Source organism: Esox lucius, chromosome 4, assembly GCF_011004845.1.
Source record: "Esox lucius isolate fEsoLuc1 chromosome 4, fEsoLuc1.pri, whole genome shotgun sequence".
Classification (NCBI taxonomy): Eukaryota; Metazoa; Chordata; class Actinopteri; order Esociformes; family Esocidae; genus Esox; species Esox lucius.
Window position 1 is genome coordinate 23,890,427 of NC_047572.1, and position 25,468 is coordinate 23,915,894.

Sequence of the window (25,468 nt, forward strand, 5' to 3'; positions counted from 1 at the left end):
GCCCACTGATTCACTGATGCCCACATCACCTGGATAGACCCCATTATATGCTGAGAGAGGCAGCCAGGGGACACTGAGAACTCTCTGTTCATTCAGGTCTGGCTTGACTCCAGGTCCGGGCACTCTCACAGACGCACAACCACCCAGAGATACTGGCCTTATGATACCAACTGTGGTAGATACACACTGTGGGATGCGCTGGGTCGGTGTTCTTAAAAAGTCACAGCAGTCACAGATGTGAGAGGAAGAGAGGGATAAAGAGGTAGAGAGAGGGGTCGAGAGGAACAGAGAGAGGTAGAGAAAGGGACAAAAAGAGGTGGGGAGGCAGAGAGAGGTGAGACAGAGGGATGCCTTCGATTGATAGATCAAGAGAGAGGGGTAGAGAGAGGGACAGAGAGAGAGGTAGAGAGAGGGACAGAGAGAGATGTAGAGAGAGAGGGACAGAGAGAGAGGTAGAGAGAGAGGCAGAGAGGTAGAGAGGTAGACAGAGAGGCAGAGAGGTAGAGAGGTAGACAGACAGGCAGAGAGGTAGGCAGAGAGGTAGACAGAGAGGCAGAGAGGTGAAAAGCGAGGCAGTGAGACAGTGATGGAGACAGTCTTAGACTGAAGAAAGCAGGAGAGAAAAGAGTGATGCCACAGCATAGGAGAAGAGCATCCTGCAGAGAGAGTTGGTGCAGAATCCACTGATATGTGAGGAGAAGGAGGAATACACATTCCTCATTCTACTATGAGGCAGCTCCACTGTGTAATCAGATTCAGTCAGACCTCGCCCCTCCTCCTCTTCTGTCCGGAAGGATTGAGGAGGCGAGGGGGATATTCATGGCAGCTGAAATTGTGTTGATTTTGCAGGGGAGGTGCATGAGTAACTAGCCATCTCTGTGGGTTGTCTCAGAGGCACTCACTGTCATTAGTTAAGATAGGTTCTCTGGTGCCACACTGAATAACGGAGAAAGTGATGGTGGTGACCCAGTCATCTGTGTGTGTGTCTGTGTGTGTGTGTGTGGGGGGGGGGCGGGGGGGGGGGGGGGGCTGTGTGTGTGTGCCCCTCTGGGATGCATGGTGTGAGCGCTTGTCCATGAATTAGATTACCCTAACCATTGTAAAAGCATTTCTGACAGTGTGTGCGCACGCGTGCTTGCGTGCGTGCGTTCGCATGTTTGTGTGTATGTGTAAACAACATCAGGCAGGTTTGTGTTTGCCTCTCACTGCTCTGGGAAGGCTGTGCGTGTGTAAATCAGATTACTATCACAGCTCTGACCTGGAAGTGTGACGGGAGCACATAGCATGTGGCCCACTGACACACAGCACCCACACACACAGCAACAACCACTGTCACACAGACAGAGCTGAGAGGGCAGGGGGAGGGGACGGGAGGAGAAACCGCACGTGGACGATGGAGGGGAGAAGGGAAACATGGAGACAGCGAGTGGTAGTGAGGGAGGGGAGGGAGACGAGAGGGAGTAAGAAAGGAGGGGCGAGAGATGGGAGTGAGAGGAGAGAAACAACACCTGGCGATAGAGGAGGGTTGGGAAACATGGAAACAGAGAATGGGAGTGAGGGAGGGGAGATAATTAAGGAGTAGTGGAGAGGGAGGAAGAGAGATGAGAGGGAGTAAGGGAGGGGACAGAAATGAGGAGTAGTGAAAGAGGGGAAGATATGATGAGTAGTGGGGGAGGGGAGAGAGATGGATAAATGGTAGGTTACAGACCAAGAAAAAGAGCAGAAAAAATGAGAGGGTTGGCGGTTGCAGGAAAGCTGAGCTAATGTAAGAGTTTAGTCTACAAAACAGAGGAACTAATGTGAGGGTTTAATGTACAAAACAGAGAGGAACCAATGTCAGGGTTTAATGTACAAATCAGAGGCCCTAATGTGAGGGGGTGTACAGAACACAATGGAGCGATCAAGCAGAACGGCTAAACCATTGTTTTACAACCATAGAAAAATCAAAGAAGAGCAGCAGGAGAAAGAAATAGAAACCAAAGAGAAAAAGGAAACGAAAGGAGGTTTAAAAGGGAGGTGATTCACAGGAGAACTGATTGCAGAAAACAAAAATGAGGGCACAGACACAAAAGGGGGTGGGTAAAAATAAAACAGGGATGAAGAAAAAGACTCTAAGGTTGAGTGAGAAATGGGAGAGAAGAAGACCCATAGAACATGAAGGGGGCTCTGGGAAAAGGCAGGCAGCAGCCTTCTAGAATATGGTCAATTCTCATCCTGTTAGAATGAGGTACAAAACTGATTAAAAGCTTTAATGTCAAGCCGTAGTACACATTGCTGCATATTAGTATCTCCGTGTGATACTCATTGCTGTTTCTGTATTGTTTCTGACACATACTCTGACATACTTTAGTTACCATCCAGGGGTTAGAATGTGTTCCTGTTATCTACATAGATGTTTAAAAAAATATATTAGTACCAGCATGATAACAATTAGTGAAAATTAGTGAAACCAGAAATTCCATGTCTTACAGTGTTATGCACTCACAGTGTTTATGTTTAATACGTTTACAGTGTAAAATCTATTAAACATTGTTCTATACTGCACAATCTTCAACGAGAAAGTATTCTCCAGTCACACTGTGTTCAATTCGGCAAGGTTACTCGAATGCCTCTAAAATGTTCACGTGCGCCCCTCCTCCCCCACTAACGCACAGACGGCATGCCAACTGCACAGACACAAAACTAAACCTCAGGGAACTTGCTCGATTAATTTGAACTAGGTATAGCAAATACAAGCCATTGATTAAATCAACATTGTATCAGAACCCAACCCAGAGCGCAACTTTATTTAATTACCTAGCTAAAAAAAAGTTTGTTGAAGCCACAAACGTTCCCATAACGTTTCACTTCTGTAACGTACCACGGAAGTCCTCTTACACATGCCAGTCCTAACATGTACAGGTAGGCTCTCTAGCGTCAATCAACAACACAGGAACACCCACAAGCCAGACCGATTAGTTTAAATCTAACTAGGGAACAATAAATTAGCCCTCTAAAAAGTTCAGATGTTCAAGTTGGCCTTCGAATTTCACTATCAATGAACGTTCGTAAAGAAAGCAAATAGCCTACTACGACAATGGGAACTTGCCTGTCTGACCTCGGCGCATATTTGATAAATGTTTGATTGACGCGAGAGATACAGTACTGAATGCAATGAGCAAGATCAGTTATTCAACTTTCTGTACTTACGTAGTAAACCAAATGACCCCTACTTGTTCCAGGAGCGTAGAAGCTACCGCAGAGCTATAGCCACCGAAGGAAATACGGGGAAAAGTAGCTAATCTAAATGGCATCTTTCTTGCAAGTTGCTAGCCTCGGTTTTTTAACAGCTAGCTAGCTCCAAACACACTGGTTATTACTGACATATGATCATCACTCCCTCGCTTGTTTGATTGGGTTGACATTTCCAGCCTTATTTTAATTTAGCAAACAACTGAGTAATTTAAATAGAAACAGTGCATAATCCTAAATAGTTGTAAGTACCAAACGATGTACCAGTCTTTAATTTACAGCCTGTGCCTATTTTTTGTTTTACTACCAAGCATTTTATTGGTGAATTATATTAATAATGTATGGATCTGCATCAATCTATTCTGCCATGGAATGTTTAGTCCCAACTTTTTGCATAAGGTTGGTATAAAATAGTGCTATTTATATACTTATATCTGTAAATGCTGTAAATTCTGTTTCAATTTATAGGGACAGGGATGCATTTGAAGTAAGGCTTGATTCATATACTGTAAATAAGTAGGCAGAGGGTAGCTTACATTGTCTAATTCTCTAATAATGATGCATGTCAGTTTATTCAAAAGTGGTGGGCCATGGTATTACAAAGTCATGAATAACGGCAGGAAATAAGGTAAAAAAAATTAATAATTGCTTGCATTGAACATCACATTAGTGCTACTGTATGCAACAAAATGTTAATCAATAGCTACTTCTATGTGAAAATGTCGTTGTATTTGCTTCCATTGCATTATGCTCAAACAGCCACAATATATGCTATTGCCTGAAACTGTAACTTAAAGTGGGTAAAGCCTCAGTGTTCACTGTAATTCTACGCCCCAAAGTTGCACAGAATATTCGGAACTTTAACATTTCTGCTCACAGAAACAGACATTTGATCAGTAACCCAAAACATAGATGGAACGTTGCTCACATTTCAAAATTGCACAAGAATGTTCCAATCAGTCTCCAGCAGATACATGTATACTCCTCAATCAGTCTGACTGGGGCTGCATGGAGCACAATGGGGCACAGTGAAAACATATAGCTGTATTCTTACTAGACCTTTTACTGGACGTCTGGCTTCTACTTCTGCGTCTGCTCCACACACTCCTCTACCAACAAGATCTGTTCACCTTGAGTAGATCCCCTTAGGGAAATGATCTAGGATCTAGGATAGATCCCCTTAGGGAAATGATCTAGGATAGATCCCCTTAGGGAAATGATTTTGGATCTAGGATAGATACCCTTATGAAAATGATCTAGGATAGATCCCCATAGGGAAATGTGAGGGAGGGGTATTATTAGCCAGTGAACCCACAAAATACTGCTGCATGACTGATCATGTTATAAATAATGATGATTAAATAAGGATTTGAAAATGAAGTAAAGTAATTTTTTAACAGATAAAACACACACACAAACTCAGCAAGCGACCGCATCAGACATTTAACGGAGATATCACCCCCCTCTACACACGGGAAGGCTTCTGTAACGTCTCCTGTTGGCCGTAGCCACATTCTCTATCCTCCATCTCTTTACTCAGCCACCACTGGTTTCTCCCCCATTTCAGCCTTTGGAGTCTGTCTCTCTCTGCCTTTATCCATTACGCTCTCTCACCATATTTTCCTTATTCACTTTTTACATTCCTCTCAGTCATTTTAAGAATTGCTGGCACTGTCGGGCCTCAATATTAAGAACCGAGTTCTGCACTGCCAACCCCGCCTTGCATTGTTAGTAGCCAATGGAATTATCGTAGTGTGAAATCTGTAGTGACCTAGTTGGGTAAAAAATAAATCATAATGCAATATATTTAACATGTTGATCTATTTTCTATTTACTGTTGCTCCTCTGTTGATGCCATCTGTTGACCAAATTACAATGATGATTTTGCTGACATAATCCATGTGTTTCAATTAAAACAATTAACCCATTTTCATTAAATACAGAGAGAGTAGGTATTGCCATAAAAAAGACACAGCGTCCCCTCCCCCTCCTCATTCCCTCTCCCTTTCCTTCTCTCCAGTTGCACAGAGACAACTGCACCATGAAAGGTTCACCAGCATGCGGTGGAAATGGAGCGCCTGCAAATAAAGAGAGGTAATTCTGCCAGTGTTGCTAGGGAAACAACATCATCAGTTAGAGTCGGGCCCATGCAGCCACTCTCATAGCTGATGAAACACCCCTGGTTAGCCAACAACATACATGAGGACATTTTTGAAAAGCAAGACAACCGCGCCAGATCTCTGACCCTCATTATAAACCCCTTGTGTTATTAGAATACAAACAGAGAGAGGGAACGGGGAAAGAAAAGTGTTTTGCTGGTTGCGTTCCAAGAACATTGGAAATATGGAATGGCTTCTCCCTTGTGAAGCCAAGCAGTGCCGACCCCCCTAAACCCACTGGGCTAGCCAAACAGTGCCAACCGCCCTAAACCCACTAGGCTAGCCAAACCATGCCGACCGCCCTAAACCCAGTGGGCTAGGTGAACAGTGCCGTCCCCCTAAACCCAGTGGGCTAGGCGGCCCTTCTCTCCTAACTACAATCTCTAGAGGGAATGGCTGGCATCATCATTATTATTATACCAACATGGAGCAAGCGGGCGCGCACACACGCACGCCACTGCTCTTATTCGGCTGCATTATCCATATTGGTTTTAAAGTTACATTCAGTCTTGAATAGTCTCTCTTCATGAGTGGGCATACCCCCACAGTTAAAGATTGTGCAAAGCCTATAATTGTTTAAATGGATCCTTTCAAGACCACAACCTTAACTGAACATGGCCATGTGAATAAGGCTAAACAAGGCCCTGTGAATATACACAGCTCCACTGCACCTTTTTCTTTCCTTTCCAAAAAAGTCAAAAAGGAAGGTTTTGAGTGAGGAACAGAAGGGTTAAAATTAAGAGACCACTGCAAATTGAGTGCATCTGTTCCTCACTTGAAACTTTCCTTTTCACTGGTCTGTCAGCTTCATGTTTTACTTTGTAATAGTCAATGTCTTTATTGGCATATTGGCCTGAACATGTTTACTGATCCATGTTTAGGTATCATTTGGATCTGTTCCCTTGTTTGACCACTGCATGACGGTCAACATTTTACAATGTTAAGGCTGACCCTCCCAAACAGTCAGACTGGAACCGCGTAGGATCAGCACAACATTTCAGAACCCCCTCTCACAGATCCATCGGGTTTTATATGTGTGCTTTTGATGTATGGACTGTCCTAGGGCTGACCGGAAATATGTCTCTCCACTGATATTGAAGCCTAGGTTTCTGACTAGAATTTCATCATTACCATGTTACTGCTGGCTAGCTCTACCTCCAATACAAAGCCTTTCCATTCAATTAAAGTCAGCTAATTGAGGCATCCATAGAAGTATAACATTTGCTATTTTAGATTAACGACCTTCTTACCTCTCCAGATTCTCTCCTCCTGTGTTCGGGTAACACTAGAGTATTCCCATTGCTGCCCGGGACTATAGTAGAACCTATACTCATTCTGGGTCCAACTAACATGTACCGTTTGTCTCCAGATCTGTACTGGATGCTGTGGCACAGTGTCCCGTCGTAATTCACATCTTGTAAAGACTTGGAAGAATCGTCTGGGTTTTGGGAACACTGCATTACAATCAACACGAGGATACTGATGAGAAAAAGCACTGAAACTGATCCCAAAGTAATGATCAAATAAAATGTAACGCTGTTTTCCTCCTCGTATTTTACTGTGCTTTTAACATCAGACGATGCAAAAGCCTCTTTGGGCTCCACAGCGTTGATAATCACAGTAGCTGTTGCTGAGAGTGAAACATTCCCATTATCTTTTACCAGTACGACCAGTTTATGCTCAGCCTCGTCAGTCTCTGTGAAGGACCGAAGTGTCCGTATCTGTCCAGTATAGCGGTCCAAAGCAAAGAGACTGTGGTCAGTAACTTCCTGTAATGAAAATAATAACCAGCCGTTATATCCAATATCAGCGTCATAGGCTCTCACTTTAGTCACCAGATGGCCTGCGTTCACATTACGGGGAATCTCCTCCACACCTTCAGCGGAACTGTTAGTACTGACTGGATACAAGATCACTGGAGCGTTGTCGTTCTGATCCAGAATGAACACGTTCACTGTTACGTTGCTGCTTAGTGACGGAGTTCCAGAGTCTGTAGCTACAACTTGGAATTGGAAAGTTTTCAAAGTTTCAAAGTCAAAGCTTTTTAGTGCTAAAATGTTTCCATTTTCAGAATTTATGTTCAGAAAAGATGCCCATTTGTTCTCGTTACCAACATCTCTTAGAATATGATAAGAAATGACTGCGTTGTCATTTATGTCACTATCTGAGGCAGTCACGGAAAACACTGAGGCGCCTGGGTCGTTATTCTCAGTAACATAGAAAGTATAGGGGCTCTGTGAAAACTCAGGACTGTTATCATTCACATCTGATACAACAACCCTTATAGTTTTTACGGATGACAAGGAAGGCTGACCTGCGTCTTTGGCTACTATAGTTATATCATATTCAGATTGTTTCTCTCTATCCAATGATGACTTGGTGACAACAGAGTACAAGTTTTCCTGTAACGACGGTATTAATGTGAATGGGAGGTCTTCCAATACGGAGCAGGTAACTTTCCCATTGAGTCCAGAATCCATATCATTAACACTAATTAACGCCACCGTGGCACCGAGTCTTGAATTTTCAGGGACTGCATTAGAAAACGATGTCACCTCTATCTCAGGTGCGTTGTCGTTTAGGTCAATAATTTTTATTTTTATGCTTTTGTCTGTTGTCAGTGGTATATGTCCCTGATCTGATGCTTGTATATCTATCAGATAGCTATCCTTTTCTTCATAATCTAATAGTCCTTTTACAGTTACTTCACCTGTAAGGTTGTCAACATCAAAAAGTTTCCTTAACTTGCTATTCATATCATTTCCGAATGAGTAAATTACATTCCCATTTTGGCCACTGTCCGAATCTGTGGCATTTACGCGTATGACCATTGTTCCCAAAGGAGCGTTTTCATTTAAACTTACAGAATATTCGTCATTAGTGAACACCGGCGTATTGTCATTAACATCCAGTACATCCACAATCACTTCGAGAGTTCCAGATCTTTGCGGTTTTCCCCCGTCAATGGCGATGAGCAGTAATGTATAACTTCTTATAGCTTCTCTATCTAGTGGCTTCTGTAAAACCAAAAACGGCATTTTGCCATCCTCGCCACGATCTTTCACCTCTAAACGAAAATATTCATTGGGACTCAATTTGTATTGCTGAACGGAAAATAAACCTTCATCTAGGTCTTCTGCAGCTTGCAGCTGAAATCGCGCACCAGGTAACCGGGACTCCGAAATCTCTAACCGTTTCTCTCTCTCGGGAAAGGTGGGTGTATGGTCATTAACGTCTAACACCTCCACCGTGACATAATGGATTTCGAGCGGGTTCTCTAGAACAGTTTTCAAGTTGATCAAACACACGCTACTTCGTTCACATACTTCCTCTCTGTCTATGTTATGGTTGACATACAAGATGCCGTCATCCTGATTTAACTGGAGAAGGGGCTCGGTCGAGCCAGACACGATTCGAAATCCCCTATCCCTCAAGGTGCTCAAATCTATCCCTAAATCTTTCGCGATATTACCCACGACAGTTCCTTCCTTTAGATCTTCAAAGATGGAATATCTTATTTGAGCAGTAGCTCCGCTCCAAAATAGAACCAAATAAACCACGAAGACGACCCACAAACGTCGCTCCCGCCATGACCCGTATCCTCTTTGTTCCATGTTTGTAAGGTTAAAGAAAAATACACAACATTTCCCACTATGCCTCCATTGTTACGTCGTTGATTCCATTACAATGCAAAATGTATTTCCATTTTCCTGTTGTCCAATATGCTGAGATTTAAGATATTAAATCACAGTGTTTTCTCGAAGCTCACGACTGTAGCCTCTTAGGGACGAAATACCAAATCACAGGGCAGACACAGAACCACGACCCAATAGTTATTTCATAATCTCTCTTTCACTTGCGCACTGACACCATGCGTATCAACTTCACAATGCAGGATTGTGCGAGGTAATCATACATTTTCGTATTAATAATCAAATAGTTCTATTTCAGAAACAAATCCCTGATCAAAAAACGAATACTTCACATAATATTGTTCTGGTTAGGCAAAGATGGAAAATACATGGGGAATGTGTGAGACGTTAGGGTGTCTTAATGTCTTAACGTTTACAACATGTATAGACCATTTAATCAAATCCATATATTTTTTTTTTATCATGTTCATTTTAGCAGGCGCAAAATTATCTCGGCAAGGTTTCAGTACCATAGACAACGCTTACATCGAAAAGCAAGCAAGGCCAAAACGTGAGACAGCGCCCACCAAGGTACAAAAGTGGTACTTCTCCACTAGCGCTGCTAATAACGTTATGCATGTCAACTTCCAACTGACACTGCGGACAATCGGCTATTTATTTTCCATACTTATGCATTCAGACACTACCGTAGGAATCCTTTAAGCATCCCCCAAAAAAGTTGTTACTTATGGCATTTGTTCAACTTCTTACCTCTCCAGACGCACGATTCCTGTGGTCGGGAAGCACTAGAGTATTCCCATTGCTGCCCGGGACTATAGTAGAACCTATACTCATTCTGGGTCCAACTAACATGTACCGTTTGTCTCCAGATCTGTACTGAATGCTGTGGCACAGTGTCCCGTCGTAATTCACATCTTGTAAAGACTTGGAGGAATTGTCTGGGTCTTTAGAGCACTGCATTACAATCAACACGATAATACTGACCAGAAAGAGACCTGAAACTGAAACCAAAATAATTATCAAATAAAATGTAACGCTGTTTTCCTCCTCGTCTTCTACTGCACTTTTAACATCAGACGCTGCAAAAGCCTCTTTTGGCTCCACAGCGTTGATAATCACAGTAGCTGTTGCTGAGAGTGAAACGTTCCCATTATCTTTTAGCAGTATGACCAGTTTATGCTCAGCCTCGTCTGTCTCTGTGAAGGACCGAAGTGTCCGTATCTGTCCAGTATAGCGGTCCAAAGCAAAGAGACTGTGGTCAGTCACTTCCTGAATTGAAAATAATAACCAGCCATTATATCCAATATCAGCGTCATAGGCTCTCACTTTAGTCACCAGATGGCCTGCGTTCACATTACGGGGAATCTCCTCCACACCTTCAGCGGAACCGTTAGTACTGACTGGATACAAGATCACTGGAGCGTTGTCGTTCTGATCCAGGATGAACACGTTCACTGTTACGTTGCTGCTTAGAGACGGAGTTCCAGAGTCTGTAGCTACAACTTGGAATTGGAAAGTTTTCAAAGTTTCAAAGTCAAAGCTTTTTAGTGCCAAAATGTTTCCATTTTCAGAATTTATGTTCAGAAAAGATGCCCATTTGTTCTCGTTACCAACATCTCTTAGAATATGATAAGAAATGACTGCGTTGTCATTTATGTCACTATCTGAGGCAGTCACGGAAAACACTGAGGCGCCTGGGTCGTTATTCTCAGTAACATAGAAAGTATAGGGGCTCTGTGAAAACTCAGGACTGTTATCATTCACATCTGATACAACAACCCTTATAGTCTTTACAGATGACAAGGAAGGCTGACCTGCATCTTTGGCTACTATTGTTATATCATATTTAGATTGTTTCTCTCTGTCCAGTGGTGACTTAGTGACTACAGAGTGCATGTTGTTCTGTAAGGACGGAATCAATTTAAAAGGGACGTCTTCACTTAAAAAGCATTCGACTTTACCATTGAGACCTGAGTCCAAATCATTAACACTTATGAGTGCTACAGTTGTTCCTGTCCTGGAATCTTCGGGAATTGCGTTTGAAAACGATGTTACCTCGATCTCGGGGGCATTATCATTTTGGTCAATTATCTTTACTCTTATGCTTTTGTCTGTTGTCAAGGGCGCAGATCCTTTATCGGATGCCTGAATATCAATCTCGTAGTTATCTTTGACCTCAAAATCTATTCGTCCTTTCACTATTATTTCTCCACTATTGGCATTGACATCGAAAAGTTGACGCAACTTGCTATCAACATTGCTGCCAAATGAGTAAAAAACCTCACCGTTTGAACCCTCGTCGACGTCGGTGGCATTTACCGTGACGACTGTCGTGCCAATAGGTGCATTTTCTGTTAGCATTACTGAGTAGGATTCCTTAGTAAAAACAGGTATGTTATCATTTATATCTAAAACGTCCACAATTATTTCAATTGTACCAGACCTGGGAGGTTTTCCTCCATCAAGGGCTGTGAGAAGTAATGTATGTCTTATCGCAGCTTCCCGATCTAATGGTTTCTGTAAATTTAACACGGGGATTTTACCGTCCTCTCCTCGGTCCTTAACCTCCAAACGGAAATAATCGTTATGACTAAGTTTGTATTGTTGAACAGAATATAAACTTCCATCTGGGTCTCGCGCGGGTGGTAGCTGAAATCGCGCTCCTGGCAAAACTGACTCTGATATTTCAAACCGTTTTTCTTTTTCGGGAAAGCTGGGTGAGTGGTCATTAACATCTATCACCTCCACCGAAACATAATGGATTTCCAGCGGGTTTTCTAGAAGGGTTTTCAGGTTGAGCAGACACACGCTGCTCCGTTCGCACACCTCCTCTCTGTCTATTTTGTGGGCCACATACAAGATGCCGTCATTCTGGTTTACCTGGAAAAGGGTCTCGGTTGAGCCAGAAACGATTCGAAATCCCCTATGCTTTAAGGTACTCAGATCTATTCCCAAATCCTTAGCAATATTTCCCACGATAGTTCCTTCTTTTATCTCTTCAGAGATTGAGTATATTATTTGTGCAGTAGCTCCACTCCAAGAGAGAATCAAAACAGCAACCAATGCGACCCACTTCCATTGCTCCCGCCGTGCCCCGAATCCTCTTTGTTCCATGTTTTTAAGATAAATTTCAACAAAACAAAGCTCTAATAACGTTTTTTACAGATATCGTCATTATATTACCACATTTGACAAAAGCACATTGTTCGTTGTTTTTTCATAATGTAAAACAGAATGTATTGTCTCCGTACGAAGGTCCAGACTGCATTACTCCTACGACTGAATAAGCTACCAAAAACAAGGAGGCGGACTCAAAAGCATGACGAGAATGGAAAATATGAGAGTTATTCTAGCTGGTTACTGACACCATGCGATTCTATCTCACATTACACGATCTTTGCACCTTATTATTAGTCTTGACAAGATACATACCAGAATAGACTATACTCCATATCAGTTTAGCATTGATTTAAAAGGTCAATGTTGAGTTTCCTTTGACGTTTGAATTGAGAAATCATACTGTAAAGGAATTGTGGTTCCGTTAATCTAAATGTAGCCTACATACTCAAGTAGCCAACAGTTGTGTTACGGGGAAATAAGAACGAAAAATGAAGCATCACTTTACATGGAATGTCATACAGTTCTGGCAAACTTTCACCGGTCAATAGTTCTTAAAGCTTGAAATCCATCAACCAGCCTCTTCTTGCAACTACATCTAGTGTAAAATAATCAAACATATAGTTAACACTATCACACATTACCTGTAATCTGAGAATTGTCGTTGCGTTTATTAAAACCCATGGAATAAACTTCAGCTAGGACAATACAAATTACTTATCACAAGTCAAAGGAAAGGTTGTTTTGAACTTCTTACCTCTCCAGATTTTCTCCCCCTGTGTTCGGGTAACACTAGAGTATTCCCATTGCTGCCCGGGACTATAGTAGAACCTATACTCATTCTGGGTCCAACTAACATGTACCGTTTGTCTCCGGATCTGTATTGGATGCTGTGGCACAGTGTCCCGTCGTAATTCACATCTTGTAAAGACTTGGAGGAATTGTCCGGATCTTTGGAACACTGCATTAAAATCAACACGAGGATACTGACGAGAAAAAGTGCGGAGACTAATCCCAAAGAAATGATTAAATAGAATGTAACGCTGTTTTCCTCCTCATCTTTTGCTGCGCTTTTAACATCAGAAGCTGCGAACGCCTCTTTGGGCTCCACAGCGTTGATTATCACAGTAGCTGTTGCTGAGAGTGAAACGTTCCCGTTGTCTTTTACCAGTATGACCAGTTTATGCTCAGCCTCGTCTGTCTCTGTGAATGACCGAAGTGTCCTTAACTGTCCTGTATAGCGGTCCAAAGCAAAGAGACTGTGGTCAGTAATTTTCTGCAGTGAAAATAATAACCAGCCATTATATCCAATATCAGCGTCATAGGCTCTTACTTTAGTCACCAGGTGGCCTGCGTTCACATTACGCGGAATCTCCTCCACACCTTCAGCGGAACCGTTAGTACTGATTGGATACAAGATCACTGGAGCGTTGTCGTTCTGATCCAGAATGAACACGTTCACTGTTACGTTGCTGCTTAGTGACGGAGTTCCAGAGTCTGTAGCTACAACTTGGAATTGGAAAGTTTTCAAAGTTTCAAAGTCAAAGCTTTTTAGTGCCAAAATGTTTCCATTTTCCGAATTTATGTTCAGAAAAGATGCCCATTTGTTGTCATTTTCACCATCTCTCAGAATGTGATATGAAATAAGTGCGTTTTCATTTATGTCATTATCTAAAGAACTCACGGAAAACACTGAGGCGCCTGGATCGTTATTCTCAGTAACATAGAAAGTGTAGGGGCTCTGTGAAAACTCAGGACTGTTATCATTCACATCTGATACAACAACCCTGATAGTCTTTACAGATGACAAGGAAGGCTGACCTGCATCTTTAGCGACTATTGTTAAATCATATTCAGAATGTTTCTCTCTGTCCAGTTCTGACTTAGTGACTACAGAGTACATGTTATCCTGTAAAGACCGCATTACTTTGAAAGGTAGGTCTTCAATTAACGAACAAATAACTTTCCCATTGAGACCAGAGTCCAAATCATTAACACTAATAAGGGCAACTGTGGTTCCGAGTCTAGAATTCTCGGGAATGGCGTTAGAAAATGATGTCACCTCTATCTCGGGCGAATTATCATTCAGGTCTACTATTTTTATGTTTATAACTTTGTCTGCTGTTAGAGGGGCAGACCCTTTGTCCGATGCCTGTATATCAATCTCATAATTGTTATTCTCCTCGAAATCGATCAGACCTTTCACAGTTATTTGACCAGTAATGCGATCCAAGCCAAACAGCTCATGTAACTTTGGATCTATTTCATTACCAAATGAATATATAACATCACCATTCGAACCTTCATCCAAATCAGTTGCGTTAATCTGAATAACTATTGAGCCAAGTGGAGCATTTTCTTTCAGCATAACAGAGTACAGGCCTTTGTTAAATATTGGTGAGTTGTCGTTGACATCCAGGACCTCAATATTTATTTCGCTTGTGCCAGATCTCGGTGGTTTTCCACCGTCCATGGCTGTAAGCAATAAACGATGACTCTTTACAGCCTCTCTGTCTAAAGATTTTTGTAATATCAAATACGGTATTTTACGATCTTCACCTCTATCTTTAACATCTAAATTAAAATGCTCATTGGGACTAAGTTTATATTGTTGAATGGAAAACTGTCCACTGTCTGGGTCGCGTGCAGCTTGCAACGGATATCTTGTTCCTGGTAACGCTGACTCATAAATTGCTAGGCGTTTTTCTTTCTCTGGGAAATTAGGAGAATTGTCGTTAACATCTAACACCTCCACCGTGACATAATGGATCTCCAGCGGGTTCTCTAGAATGGTTTTCAGGTTGATCAAACACACGCTGCTCCGTTCACATACGTCCTCTCTGTCTATTTTTTGGTTCACATATAAGTTGCCGTTGTTCTGATTTACCTGAAAAAGCGTCTCGGTTGAGCCAGGCACGATTCGAAATCCTCTGTTCTTTAAGTTGCTCAGATCTAATTCTAAATCCTTAGCAATATTTCCCACAACAGTTCCGTCCTTTACCTCTTCAGAGATGGAGTATCGTATCTGAGCCGAAGCTCCGCTCAATAGAATGACCAAAGCAACCATGTAGGCGACGTACTGCATTTGCGCCCTCAAAACCAAGTATCTTCTTTGTTCCATGTTTACCGGGTTTTAAAAAAAATCCAGCTATTCCACTATTTCTCTGATGGCGAGAGCGGCATATCATTTACATTCCGAAGACTACCACTACTCATTATCCAATACTGTGTGAGAGCAGTTGCAGCTGTTTCTCTCCACAAAGCTCAAGATTGTTTTGCAGCTACAGAAAAGCTGCAAAGCTATCAAAGGGGCGGACTCAAAGAAAAACATTATCACTGAAAGAAATATATTTCTAGTCCGTTACTGACACCATGTGATTCTACCCAAGAATTCACTACCATTAAAACCTTGCATTATTACTACAACACGGAATGCTATATTTGTATATTTACACGTTTTGTGATTTATGTGAAAGGGAGGAGCCCAGATACCTAGTTATTAACTGTGGTACATTATGATTTGCTTCGTAATGAAAGCCAGTTGAAACGTAATAATTTGTAATTTGCCTATAGAGCATTTTATAATAAAAACAATCAACACTTCAGTTTGCAATAAATGTCGGAGAAGCAAAAAAAATTATGAGAACGATGTAAGGGGTATAGTTAAGCTATACGTTATAAGCATTTTCTGGTTTTACTTTTTGGCAGACCTTCACCACATTGTCAAGTCAACGTTTCACCGTTACAGTCATGGAGAATGGGTGGGTTACTTGGAACAGAACACCTGTCTGAGAGGGCATGTTACCGCAAAAACCTTGAACCACCCAAATATCATATAGAGACTGCGTAAGTCTGTGCAGTCAGAGTAATAACCACATGTTATAGCATATACAGCTTTAAATAGGAATTTATATGTAACACTTATATGATCTATATCATTTCAGCTTGAAATGCACAACGATAAGAGTCAATGCTATCTATTAACTTTGGCGTATCATCGGTATGGTGAAATGGACGATCGTGTAATTCAAAACAATTCAAAGCAATTACATTCAAGCTCTTGTAGACAAAATAACCAAAACAACACACTCCGAAAAAGAGTTTGCATAGTTAAAGAAAATGGGACATGTAACGTGTACATCTTCTTACCTCTCCAGATTCTCCCCTCCTGTGTTCGGGTAACACTAGAGTATTCCCATTGCTGCCCGGGACTATAGTAGAACCTATACTCATTCTGGGTCCGACTAACATGTACCGTTTGTCTCCGGATCTGTATTGGATGCTGTGGCACAGTGTCCCGTCGTAATTCACATCTTGTAAAGACGTGGAGGAATAGTCTGGGTCTTTAGAGCACTGCATTACAATCAACACGATAATACTGATGAGAAAAAGCACTGAAACTGATCCCAAAGTAATGATCAAATAAAATGTAACGCTGTTTTCCTCCTCGTATTTTACTGGGCTTTTAACATCAGATGCTGCAAAAGCCTCTTTGGGCTCCACAGCGTTGATAATCACAGTAGCTGTAGCCGAGAGTGAAACATTCCCATTGTCTTTTACCAGTATGACCAGTTTATGCTCAGCCTCGTCTGTCTCTGTGAAGGACCGAAGTGTCCGTATCTGTCCAGTATAGCGGTCCAAAGCAAAGAGACTGTGGTCAGTAACTTCCTGTAATGAAAATAATAACCAGCCGTTATATCCAATATCAGCGTCATAGGCTCTCACTTTAGTCACCAGATGGCCTGCGTTCACATTACGCGGAATCTCCTCCACACCTTCAGAGGAACCGTTAGTACTGACTGGATACAAGATCACTGGAGCGTTGTCGTTCTGATCCAGGATGAACACGTTCACTGTAACGTTGCTGCTTAGTGACGGAATTCCAGAGTCTGTAGCTACAACTTGGAAAGTGAATGTTTTTAAAGTTTCAAAGTCAAAGCTTTTTAGTGCCAAAATGTTTCCATTTTCAGAATTTATGTTCAGAAAAGATGCCCATTTGTTCTCGTTACCACCGCTGACGACTGTATGATAGGAAATTAGAGCGTTTTCATTTAGGTCAGGATCCGAGGCACTCACTGAAAACACTGAGGCGCCTGGGTTGTTGTTCTCAGTAACATAGAAAGTATAGGGACTCAGTGAAAACTCAGGACTGTTATCATTCACATCTGATACAACAACCCTGATAGTCTTTACAGATGACAAGGAAGGCTGACCTTCGTCGTTGGCAACTATTGTTAAATCATATTCAGATTGTTTCTCTCTGTCCAGTGGTGACTTGGTGACTACCGAGTACATGTTATCCTGTAATGACGGGGTTAGAGTAAACGGCACTTCCTCGCTTATAAAACAAAATACTTTGCCATTGAGACCAGAATCCAAGTCATTAACACTTATGAGTGAAACAGTGGTTCCAGGTCTAGAGTCCTCGGGGACTGCATTAGAAAATGATGTTACCTCTATCTCAGGTGCATTGTCGTTGAGATCAACTATATTTACAATAACACTTTTGTCCGTTTTTAACGAAGCTGAACCCTTATCAGACGCCTGTACATCAATCTCATAGCTGTCTTCAACCTCAAAATCAACCAATCCTTTCACAGTTATCTCACCGGTGTTCATATCTACGTCGAAAAGAGCTCGTAATTTAGTATTCACATTATTACCAAAGGAGTAAATTATCTCGCCATTTGAGCCTTCGTCTAAATCTGTTGCATTTACCTGTACGACTTTTGTGCCAATGGGAGAATTTTCATTTAATTTTACGCTATAAGTCTCTTTTGTGAAAACAGGCATATTATCATTTATATCTAACACGTCGACGAATATTTCCACAGACCCAGATCTAGGAGGTTTTCCTCCATCTATGGCTGTGAGTAGTAATGTATGGCTCTTCTTGTCTTCTCTATCTAGCGCTTTCAGAAGATGTAGGATTGGTATTTTACCATCTTTTCCACGGTCCTTAATTTCCAAGCGGAAATGCTCATTTTGACTGAGTTTATATTCTTTAACCGAATACTGGCCAACATCGGGGTCGCGGGCAGCTGGTAGCTGAAATCGCACGCCGGGTAAAACGGACTCTGAAATCTCTAACAGTTTTTCTTTTTCGGGAAAGCTGGGCGAATGGTCGTTGACATCTAACACCTCCACCGTGACATAATGAATCTCCAGCGGGTTCTCTAGAACGGTTTTCAGGTTGATCAAACAAACGATGCTTCGTTCACACACCTCCTCTCTGTCTATTTTGTTGTTCACATACAAGATGCCGTCATTCTGGTTTACCCGGAGAAGTGGCTCGGTCGAGCCAGGCACGATTCGAAATCCCCGTTCCTTCAAAGTACTCAGATCTATTCCCAAATCCTTAGCAATATTCCCCACAAGAGTTCCGTTCTTAATCTCTTCAGAGATGGAATATCTTATCTGCGCGGAAGATTCTCTCCAAATAACAAACAAATAAACCATGAAGACAACCCATTGCGGTCGCTCCCGCCATGCCCCGCGTCCTCTTTGTTCCATGTTTTCAGATAATTAACAACAATCCACTATTTCCACTATTCGTCCATTGGTGACAGTTGTCTATATTCACGGTTATGTTAAATTATCACTACCTGTTACCTGTTACAGAGTATTTTCTCCAAAAAAGATGTAATCCTCTAACGACTGAATTGAAGCTACCAAACCTGCAATACTATAGCGGATTCTAAAGGGGGCGGTCTGAAATTGCAACCTTCTCTCAGGGGGATGTCTACCCTGAGCGTTATTCTAGATTAGTGCTGGCACCATGCGATTCTTCCTCAGATTGCACTATTATTTAAGCCTGACAAATGTAGTATTCCATGTCTGAATGATGACTTGACAGAATAAATCTCGGAGAGTTCAAAGGTTGTCTAAGAAAAATAAACATAGATATGACTGGGCTTGAACTAAGATGAATATTGACAATAAATACAATCACTGAAGTATTCAATACGTGTTACATAACTAAATTAATCAAGATATTGAGAAAACTTTTAAATAAAAAAGGATAGCAACACGTTGAATGTCTTGAATTCATTAATTGGAAAACTTTCCCTCAAAGAGGCTGTTGAGGCTATGCATAAGTTTCAGCACTGCAGTGAAGGACAGCAGCCGGTTAGAGCAGAAGGTTGCTCTGTGAAGGAGCCGTGGTAACTTTTAAAATAAAACCTTAGGTCATGTTACATCCAACATAACTCTAATAAATAACATTTTAAAAAAACAAAGACTCAGATGTGGCCAAATAAACAAGCCCCCTTGCACTATTTTTCTGTGATGACTTATTTCTACAAAAATACCTTGAAACTGACATTGCAACACACGTTTCTGGATTTTCAACATTGCGAAACCATTATAAAAATATGTACAGTAACTGATTAATAAATTATTTATGAATACTTCAAATAATTGTCTCTTTGAAACTAGAATTAGTTTGCAAAAACATAACAACCTTCTTTTGCTTATTGTAGTCAAAATGGCATTTTGTCCCATTTCAGAATTAAATGGTTCTAATTGTTTACTTTTTTCAGTAAACATAAGCAAACAGACGAAGGGTTTTTCTAGTTTAATAAAATAAAATGTCAGAAAGAGGGAGTCGCAAGAGGGTCACCCTCTCTCCACCATGCCTAATCCATGTTGAGATGCTTGATATGCTGGGGACAACAGCAGAGAGTAGACAGCAGCTGGGGAGTTTGGTCAACACTCAGGGTGATGAGTTGCCCAGCCACGCATACAATATCTCACAAAAGTGAGCACAACCCTCACATTTTTGGAAATATTTTATTATATCTTTTCATGTGACAACACTGAAGAAATGACACTTGGCTGTAAAGTAATGAGAGTGTAAATTTGCTGTCACCTCAAAATTACACAACACAGCCGTTAATGTCTAAACCGCTGGCAACAAAAGTGAGTACACCCCTAAGTGAAAATGGCCAAATTGGGCCCAAAGTGTCAATATTTTGTGTGGCCACCATTATTTTCCAGCACTGCCTTAACCTTCTTGGCCATGGAGTTCACCAGAGCTTCACAGGTTGCCACTGGAGTCACAGAGCTGGTGGATGTTAGAGACCTTGCGCTCCTCCACCTTACGTTTGAGGATGGCCCGCAGATGCTCAAAAGGATTTAGATCTGGAGACATGCTTGGCCAGTCCATCACCTTTACCCTCAGCTTCTTTAGCAAGGCAGTGGTCGTCTTGGAGGTGTGTTTGGGGTCGTTAACATGTTGGAATACTGCCCTGCGGCCCAGTCTCCGAAGGGAGGGGATCATGCTCTGCTTCAGTATGTCACAGTAGATGTTGGCATTCATGGTCCCCTCAATGAACTGTAGCTCCCCAGTGCCACCACCATGCTTGACTGTAGGCAAGACACAGTTGTCTTTGTACTCCTCACCTGGTTGCCGCCACACATGCTTGACACCATCTGAACCAAATACGTTTATCTTGATCTCATCAGACCACAGGATATGGTTCCAGTAATCCATGTCCTTAGTCTGCTTGTCTTCAGAAAACTGTTTGGGGCTTTGTTGTGCATCATCTTTAGAAGAGGCTTCCTTCTGGGACGACAGCCATGCAGACCAATTTGATGCAGTGTGCGGGCGTATGGTCTGAGCACTGACAGGCTGACCCCCCACCCCTTCAACCTTTGCAGCAATGCTGGCAGCACTCATACATCTATTTCCCTAAGACAACCTCTGGATATGACGCTAGGCATGTGCACTCAACTTCTTTGGTCGACCATGGCGAGGCCTGTTCTGAGTGGAACCTGTCCTGTTAAACCGCTGTATGGTCCTGGCCACCGTGCTGCAGCTCAGTTTCAGGGTCTTGGCAATCTTCTTATAGTTTAGGCCATCTTTATGTAGAGCAACAATTCTTTTTTTCAGATCCTCAGAGAGTTCTTTGCCATGAGGTGCCATGTTGAACTTCCAGTGACCAGTATGAAGGAGTGTGAGAGAGTGAAAACACAAAATTTAACACATTTGTTCCCCATTCACACCTGAGACTGATGACACCAGGCAGGGAAAATGGCTAATTTGGCTCAATTTGGACATTTTCACTTAGGGGTGTACTCACTTTTAGACATTAATGGCTGTGTGTCAAGTTATTTTGAGGGGATGGCAAATGTACACTGTTATACAAGCTGTACACTCACTACTTTACATTATAGTAAAGTGTCCTTTCCTCAGTGTTGTCACATGAAAAGATATAATCAAATATTTGCAAAAATGTGAGGGTTGTACTCACTTTGGTGAGATACTGTACATGCAGAGCAGCCATAACATGTTCATCTCCATTGACGAGGAGTAAAGTGTCTTTCTGTCAGCCTTATCAATGCTGAAAGGCACAAAATAGTTGAAAGCTGCACCTCATCAGCACTAAGAGCAAACCTTGCAGTGGGTTGGTGCCCTGATTGAGGGAGACACAAGCTTGACCAGAGTCAAAATCTTCTCATATAAGGGGCTCTAAAATAGCACATTTATTGTGTATTTGTTGCTGTGTCAGCTTTTACAGAAAATGCAAACATATATACACTAACTAATTGCAAGGATGGCTATGTTTGAGAACCACAAGTCTCTGTTCACTGTTAACAAGTTGACATTTAATTAATTATGTTTTATTCCAGGTGTTCTGAATAATAGGTGGTCTGTTGCTAAAAGTAATTCTATATTTTTATTATTACATCACTTGCGTTATCCAAATTAAAATGTTATCATGATCATTTCCATTCACACAAAACATTTTGAATAAATGCTTGTTCTGTTGGACAGAAACTCTGGATTAATCATATAAATGTGAAGGTTTTTAAGAACCACATTATAATGAAGGCTCATTGGGAAATGTTGTGTGTAGCTTAATAAACACAGTACAAAAGTCATTTTGATTATCTTTTTCTATGAATGATCTGGGAAACGAAGTCCATATCTAAATTATAATCTTTTGGAAAGTATTCAATCCTTTTTACTTTGTCCACATTTTGTTTTGTTCTAGACTTTATTTATAATTGATTGAATATATAGTTTTTGATCAATCTACACACAATAGCCCATAATAACTAAGCAAAAACATGCTTTGGGACATTGGTGCAAATTCATTGAAAATGAAAAACTGAAATATCTCAGGTACATAAGCTAGGAGGCACGTTGCCATAACACTTCAAACTGAGCTCTGATGTATTCTGGGTCCATTGATCAACCTTGGGATCATCTCTAGAACTTGACTGGAGTCCATCTATGGCAAATTCCATTGGTTGGATATGATTTACAAAGGCACACACTGCCAGAAGGACAACCATCTCTTCTGCACACCACCAGTTAGGCCTATATGGTAGATTGGCTACAGAGTCACTACTGTGTAAAATATGACAATGCTGCCTGAAGGACTCTGAGAGCACATGTGAACAAACAGCCACTCACCACACGAACCGCCACTCACACACCCACACCACACAACACAACACAGCATAAACAACATGGATTGTGACCGTGGTGAAAACAAGGTACCACTCTTCACCTGGCTAATATCATGTGTATAGTTAAGCTTGGTTGTGGGAGTATTATGGTTTGGCAATGTTTCACAGCATCAGGGCCTGGCAGACTGGTCTGGATTGAGTGAAGGATGAACGGAATAAAATACAGAGAGGTCCTTGAAGAAAACCTGATCCAGAGCGCACAGATCCTCAGACTGTGATAAAGACGCATCTTTCAGCATGACAACAACATGAGGCACCCAGCCAGATGCTCTCCACCCAATCTGACAGAGCTAGAGAGAATCAACAAGGAAGAAAGGAATAATGTGACATAATCCTGGTGTGCAAAGCTGCTAGATGCATACCTATAAATACTAAAAGCTGTGTTTGCTGCCTAAAGCAATACCAAGTACTGAATAAAGGGTCTAAATTATATTAAATATTTCTTTTTTTCATTTTGAATAAATTGACACACATTTCTAGAAGTTATCTTTCGCTTTTCCATTATGGGGTATTGTATGTAGATGGATGGATTTGATTTTTATCTATTCGAAATGAAATCTAGATGAAGCACTTGTTAGCATTTATGTCTATGCAAAAATCCATACAATTTTGATAATTTTCTCTTTGAAGGTTGTAAAGTAGAAAATATTATCTGAAACGTTGAAAACAAGCGATGAACTTTTCCATTTCAAGTTAATGCAGACAAAACCCTAAATATTTTGTGAAAACTGCAAGTTTGAATTATTTGTCCAAAATGTATTTCAAATCTGAAACTATGATCAATAAAACAAATATACAGTGCTTAATATCAGCAAGGTATAAGCAAGGGACAAGTAAATTGCAAACGTGCTGCTTACCTCTCCAATTTCTATCCTCTTGTGTTCGGGTAACACTAGAGTATTCCCATTGCTGCCCGGGACTATAGTAGAACCTATACTCATTCTGGGTCCAACTAACATGTACCGTTTGTCTCCAGATCTGTATTGGATGCTGTGGCACAGTGTCCCGTCGTAATTCACATCTTGTAAAGAATTAGAAGAATGGTCTGGAGCTTTGTAGCACTGCATTACAATCAAAATAATGATACTGATAAGAAAAAGCACTGAAACTGACCCCAAAGTAATAATCAAATAAAATATAACGCTGTTTTCCTCCTCGTCTTTTACTGCGCTTTTAACATCAGAAGATGCGAATGCTTCTTTGGGCTCCACAGCGTTGATAATCACCGTAGCTGTTGCTAAAAGTGAAACGTTCCCATTGTCTTTTACCAGTATAACCAGTTTATGCTCAGCCTCGTCTGTCTCTGTGAAGGACCGAAGTGTTCTTATTTGTCCCGTATAGCGGTCCAAAGCAAAGAGGCTGTGGTCAGTAACTTCCTGAAGTGAAAACAATAACCAGCCGTTATATCCTATGTCAGCGTCAAAGGCTCTCACTTTAGTCACCAAGTGGCCCGCGTTCACATTACGTGGAATCTCCTCCACACCTTCAGCGGAACCGTTAGTACTGACTGGATACAAGATCACTGGAGCGTTGTCGTTCTGATCCAGGATGAACACGTTCACTGTAACGTTGCTGCTTAGTGACGGAGTTCCAGAGTCTGTAGCTACAACTTGGAATTGGAAAGTTTTCAAAGTTTCAAAGTCGAAGGCTTTTAGCGCTAAAATGTTTCCATTTTCTGAATTTATGTTTAGAAAAGATGCCCATTGGTTGTCGTTGCCACCACCTCTAAGAATATGATATGAAATTAGTGCGTTTTCATTGATATCATGATCTGATGCACTCACCGAAAATACTGAGGCGCCTGGGTCGTTATTCTCAGTAACATAGAAAGTATAGGGGTTCAGTGAAAACTCCGGGCTGTTATCATTCACATCTGATACAACAACCTTAATTGTATTTACAGATGACAAGGAAGGCTGACCTGCGTCTTTGGCTACTATTGTTAGATCATATTCAGATTGCTTCTCTCTATCTAGTGGTGACTTCGTGACTACAGCGTACATGTTATCCTGTAAAGACCGTATTAGTTTAAAAATGACATCTTCACTTAGAGAACATTCAACTTTACCATTGACACCTGAGTCCAAATCGTTTACGCTAATTAACGCTACAGTTGTGCCTGTTCTAGAATCCTCCGGGATGGCTTTGGAAAATGATGTTATTTCAATTTCAGGCGCATTATCATTCACATCAACTATTTTTATAATAACACTTCTATCTGATGTAAGAGGGGCAGTTCCTTTATCAGATGCCTGTATGTCAATTTCATATTTGTCTTTCTCTTCAAAATCTATCAGTCCTTTCACCGTTATTTCACCAGTTAACTCATTTATTTCAAAAAGTGTAAATAATTTTTCATTAACGCTATTGCCAAACGAGTATATTACATCTCCATTCGGACCTTCATCCAAATCTGTAGCGTTTAGCTGCATTACAACTGTACCTAAAGGAGAATTCTCATTTAGCAATACGGAGTAAATATCCTTAATGAAAACAGGCGTATTATCGTTTACATCCAGTACGTCTATGTGTATTGTCATATCCCCGGATCTTGGAGGCTTTCCGCCATCGAAGGCTGTGAGCAGTAACTTATGGGTTTGTAAAGCTTCCCTGTCAAGCGGTTTCTGTAAAATCAATATAGGAATTTTACCGTCTTCACCACGGTCCTTAACTTCTAAGCTGAAATGATCGTTGTGATTTAGTTTATATTGATGGACAGAATATATGCCACTATCTGGGTCGCGCGCAGCCTTTAACTGAAACCGAACGCCTGCGGACGCAGATTCGGAAATCTCTAACCGTTTCTCTTTCTCGGGAAAGCTGGGTGAA

General features: G+C 41.4%; 1 protein-coding gene across 17 annotated transcripts in view; it reads right to left on the reverse strand.

Annotated features, from left to right (window-relative positions):
• LOC106024220 (protocadherin alpha-C2) overlaps positions 1–25,468 on the reverse strand; it is a 190,974-nt gene that overhangs the window by 110,038 nt on the left and 55,468 nt on the right. For 2 of the 17 annotated variants that reach the window (XM_029119251.2, XM_029119237.2), the window contains exon 1: positions 12,918–15,336. The exons of 11 other annotated variants lie outside the window; for them this stretch is intronic. In XM_029119251.2, coding sequence (XP_028975084.2) covers positions 12,918–15,281 — 2,364 coding nt within the window. In that variant the 5' untranslated portion in view covers positions 15,282–15,336. Of the gene's footprint in view, positions 1–6,640; positions 9,156–9,793; positions 12,305–12,917; positions 15,337–16,309; positions 18,839–25,468 lie in introns of those variants that run through there. 4 more of the 17 variants (XM_029119248.2, XM_029119224.2, XM_034291635.1 and 1 more) reach the window with 3 other exon arrangements.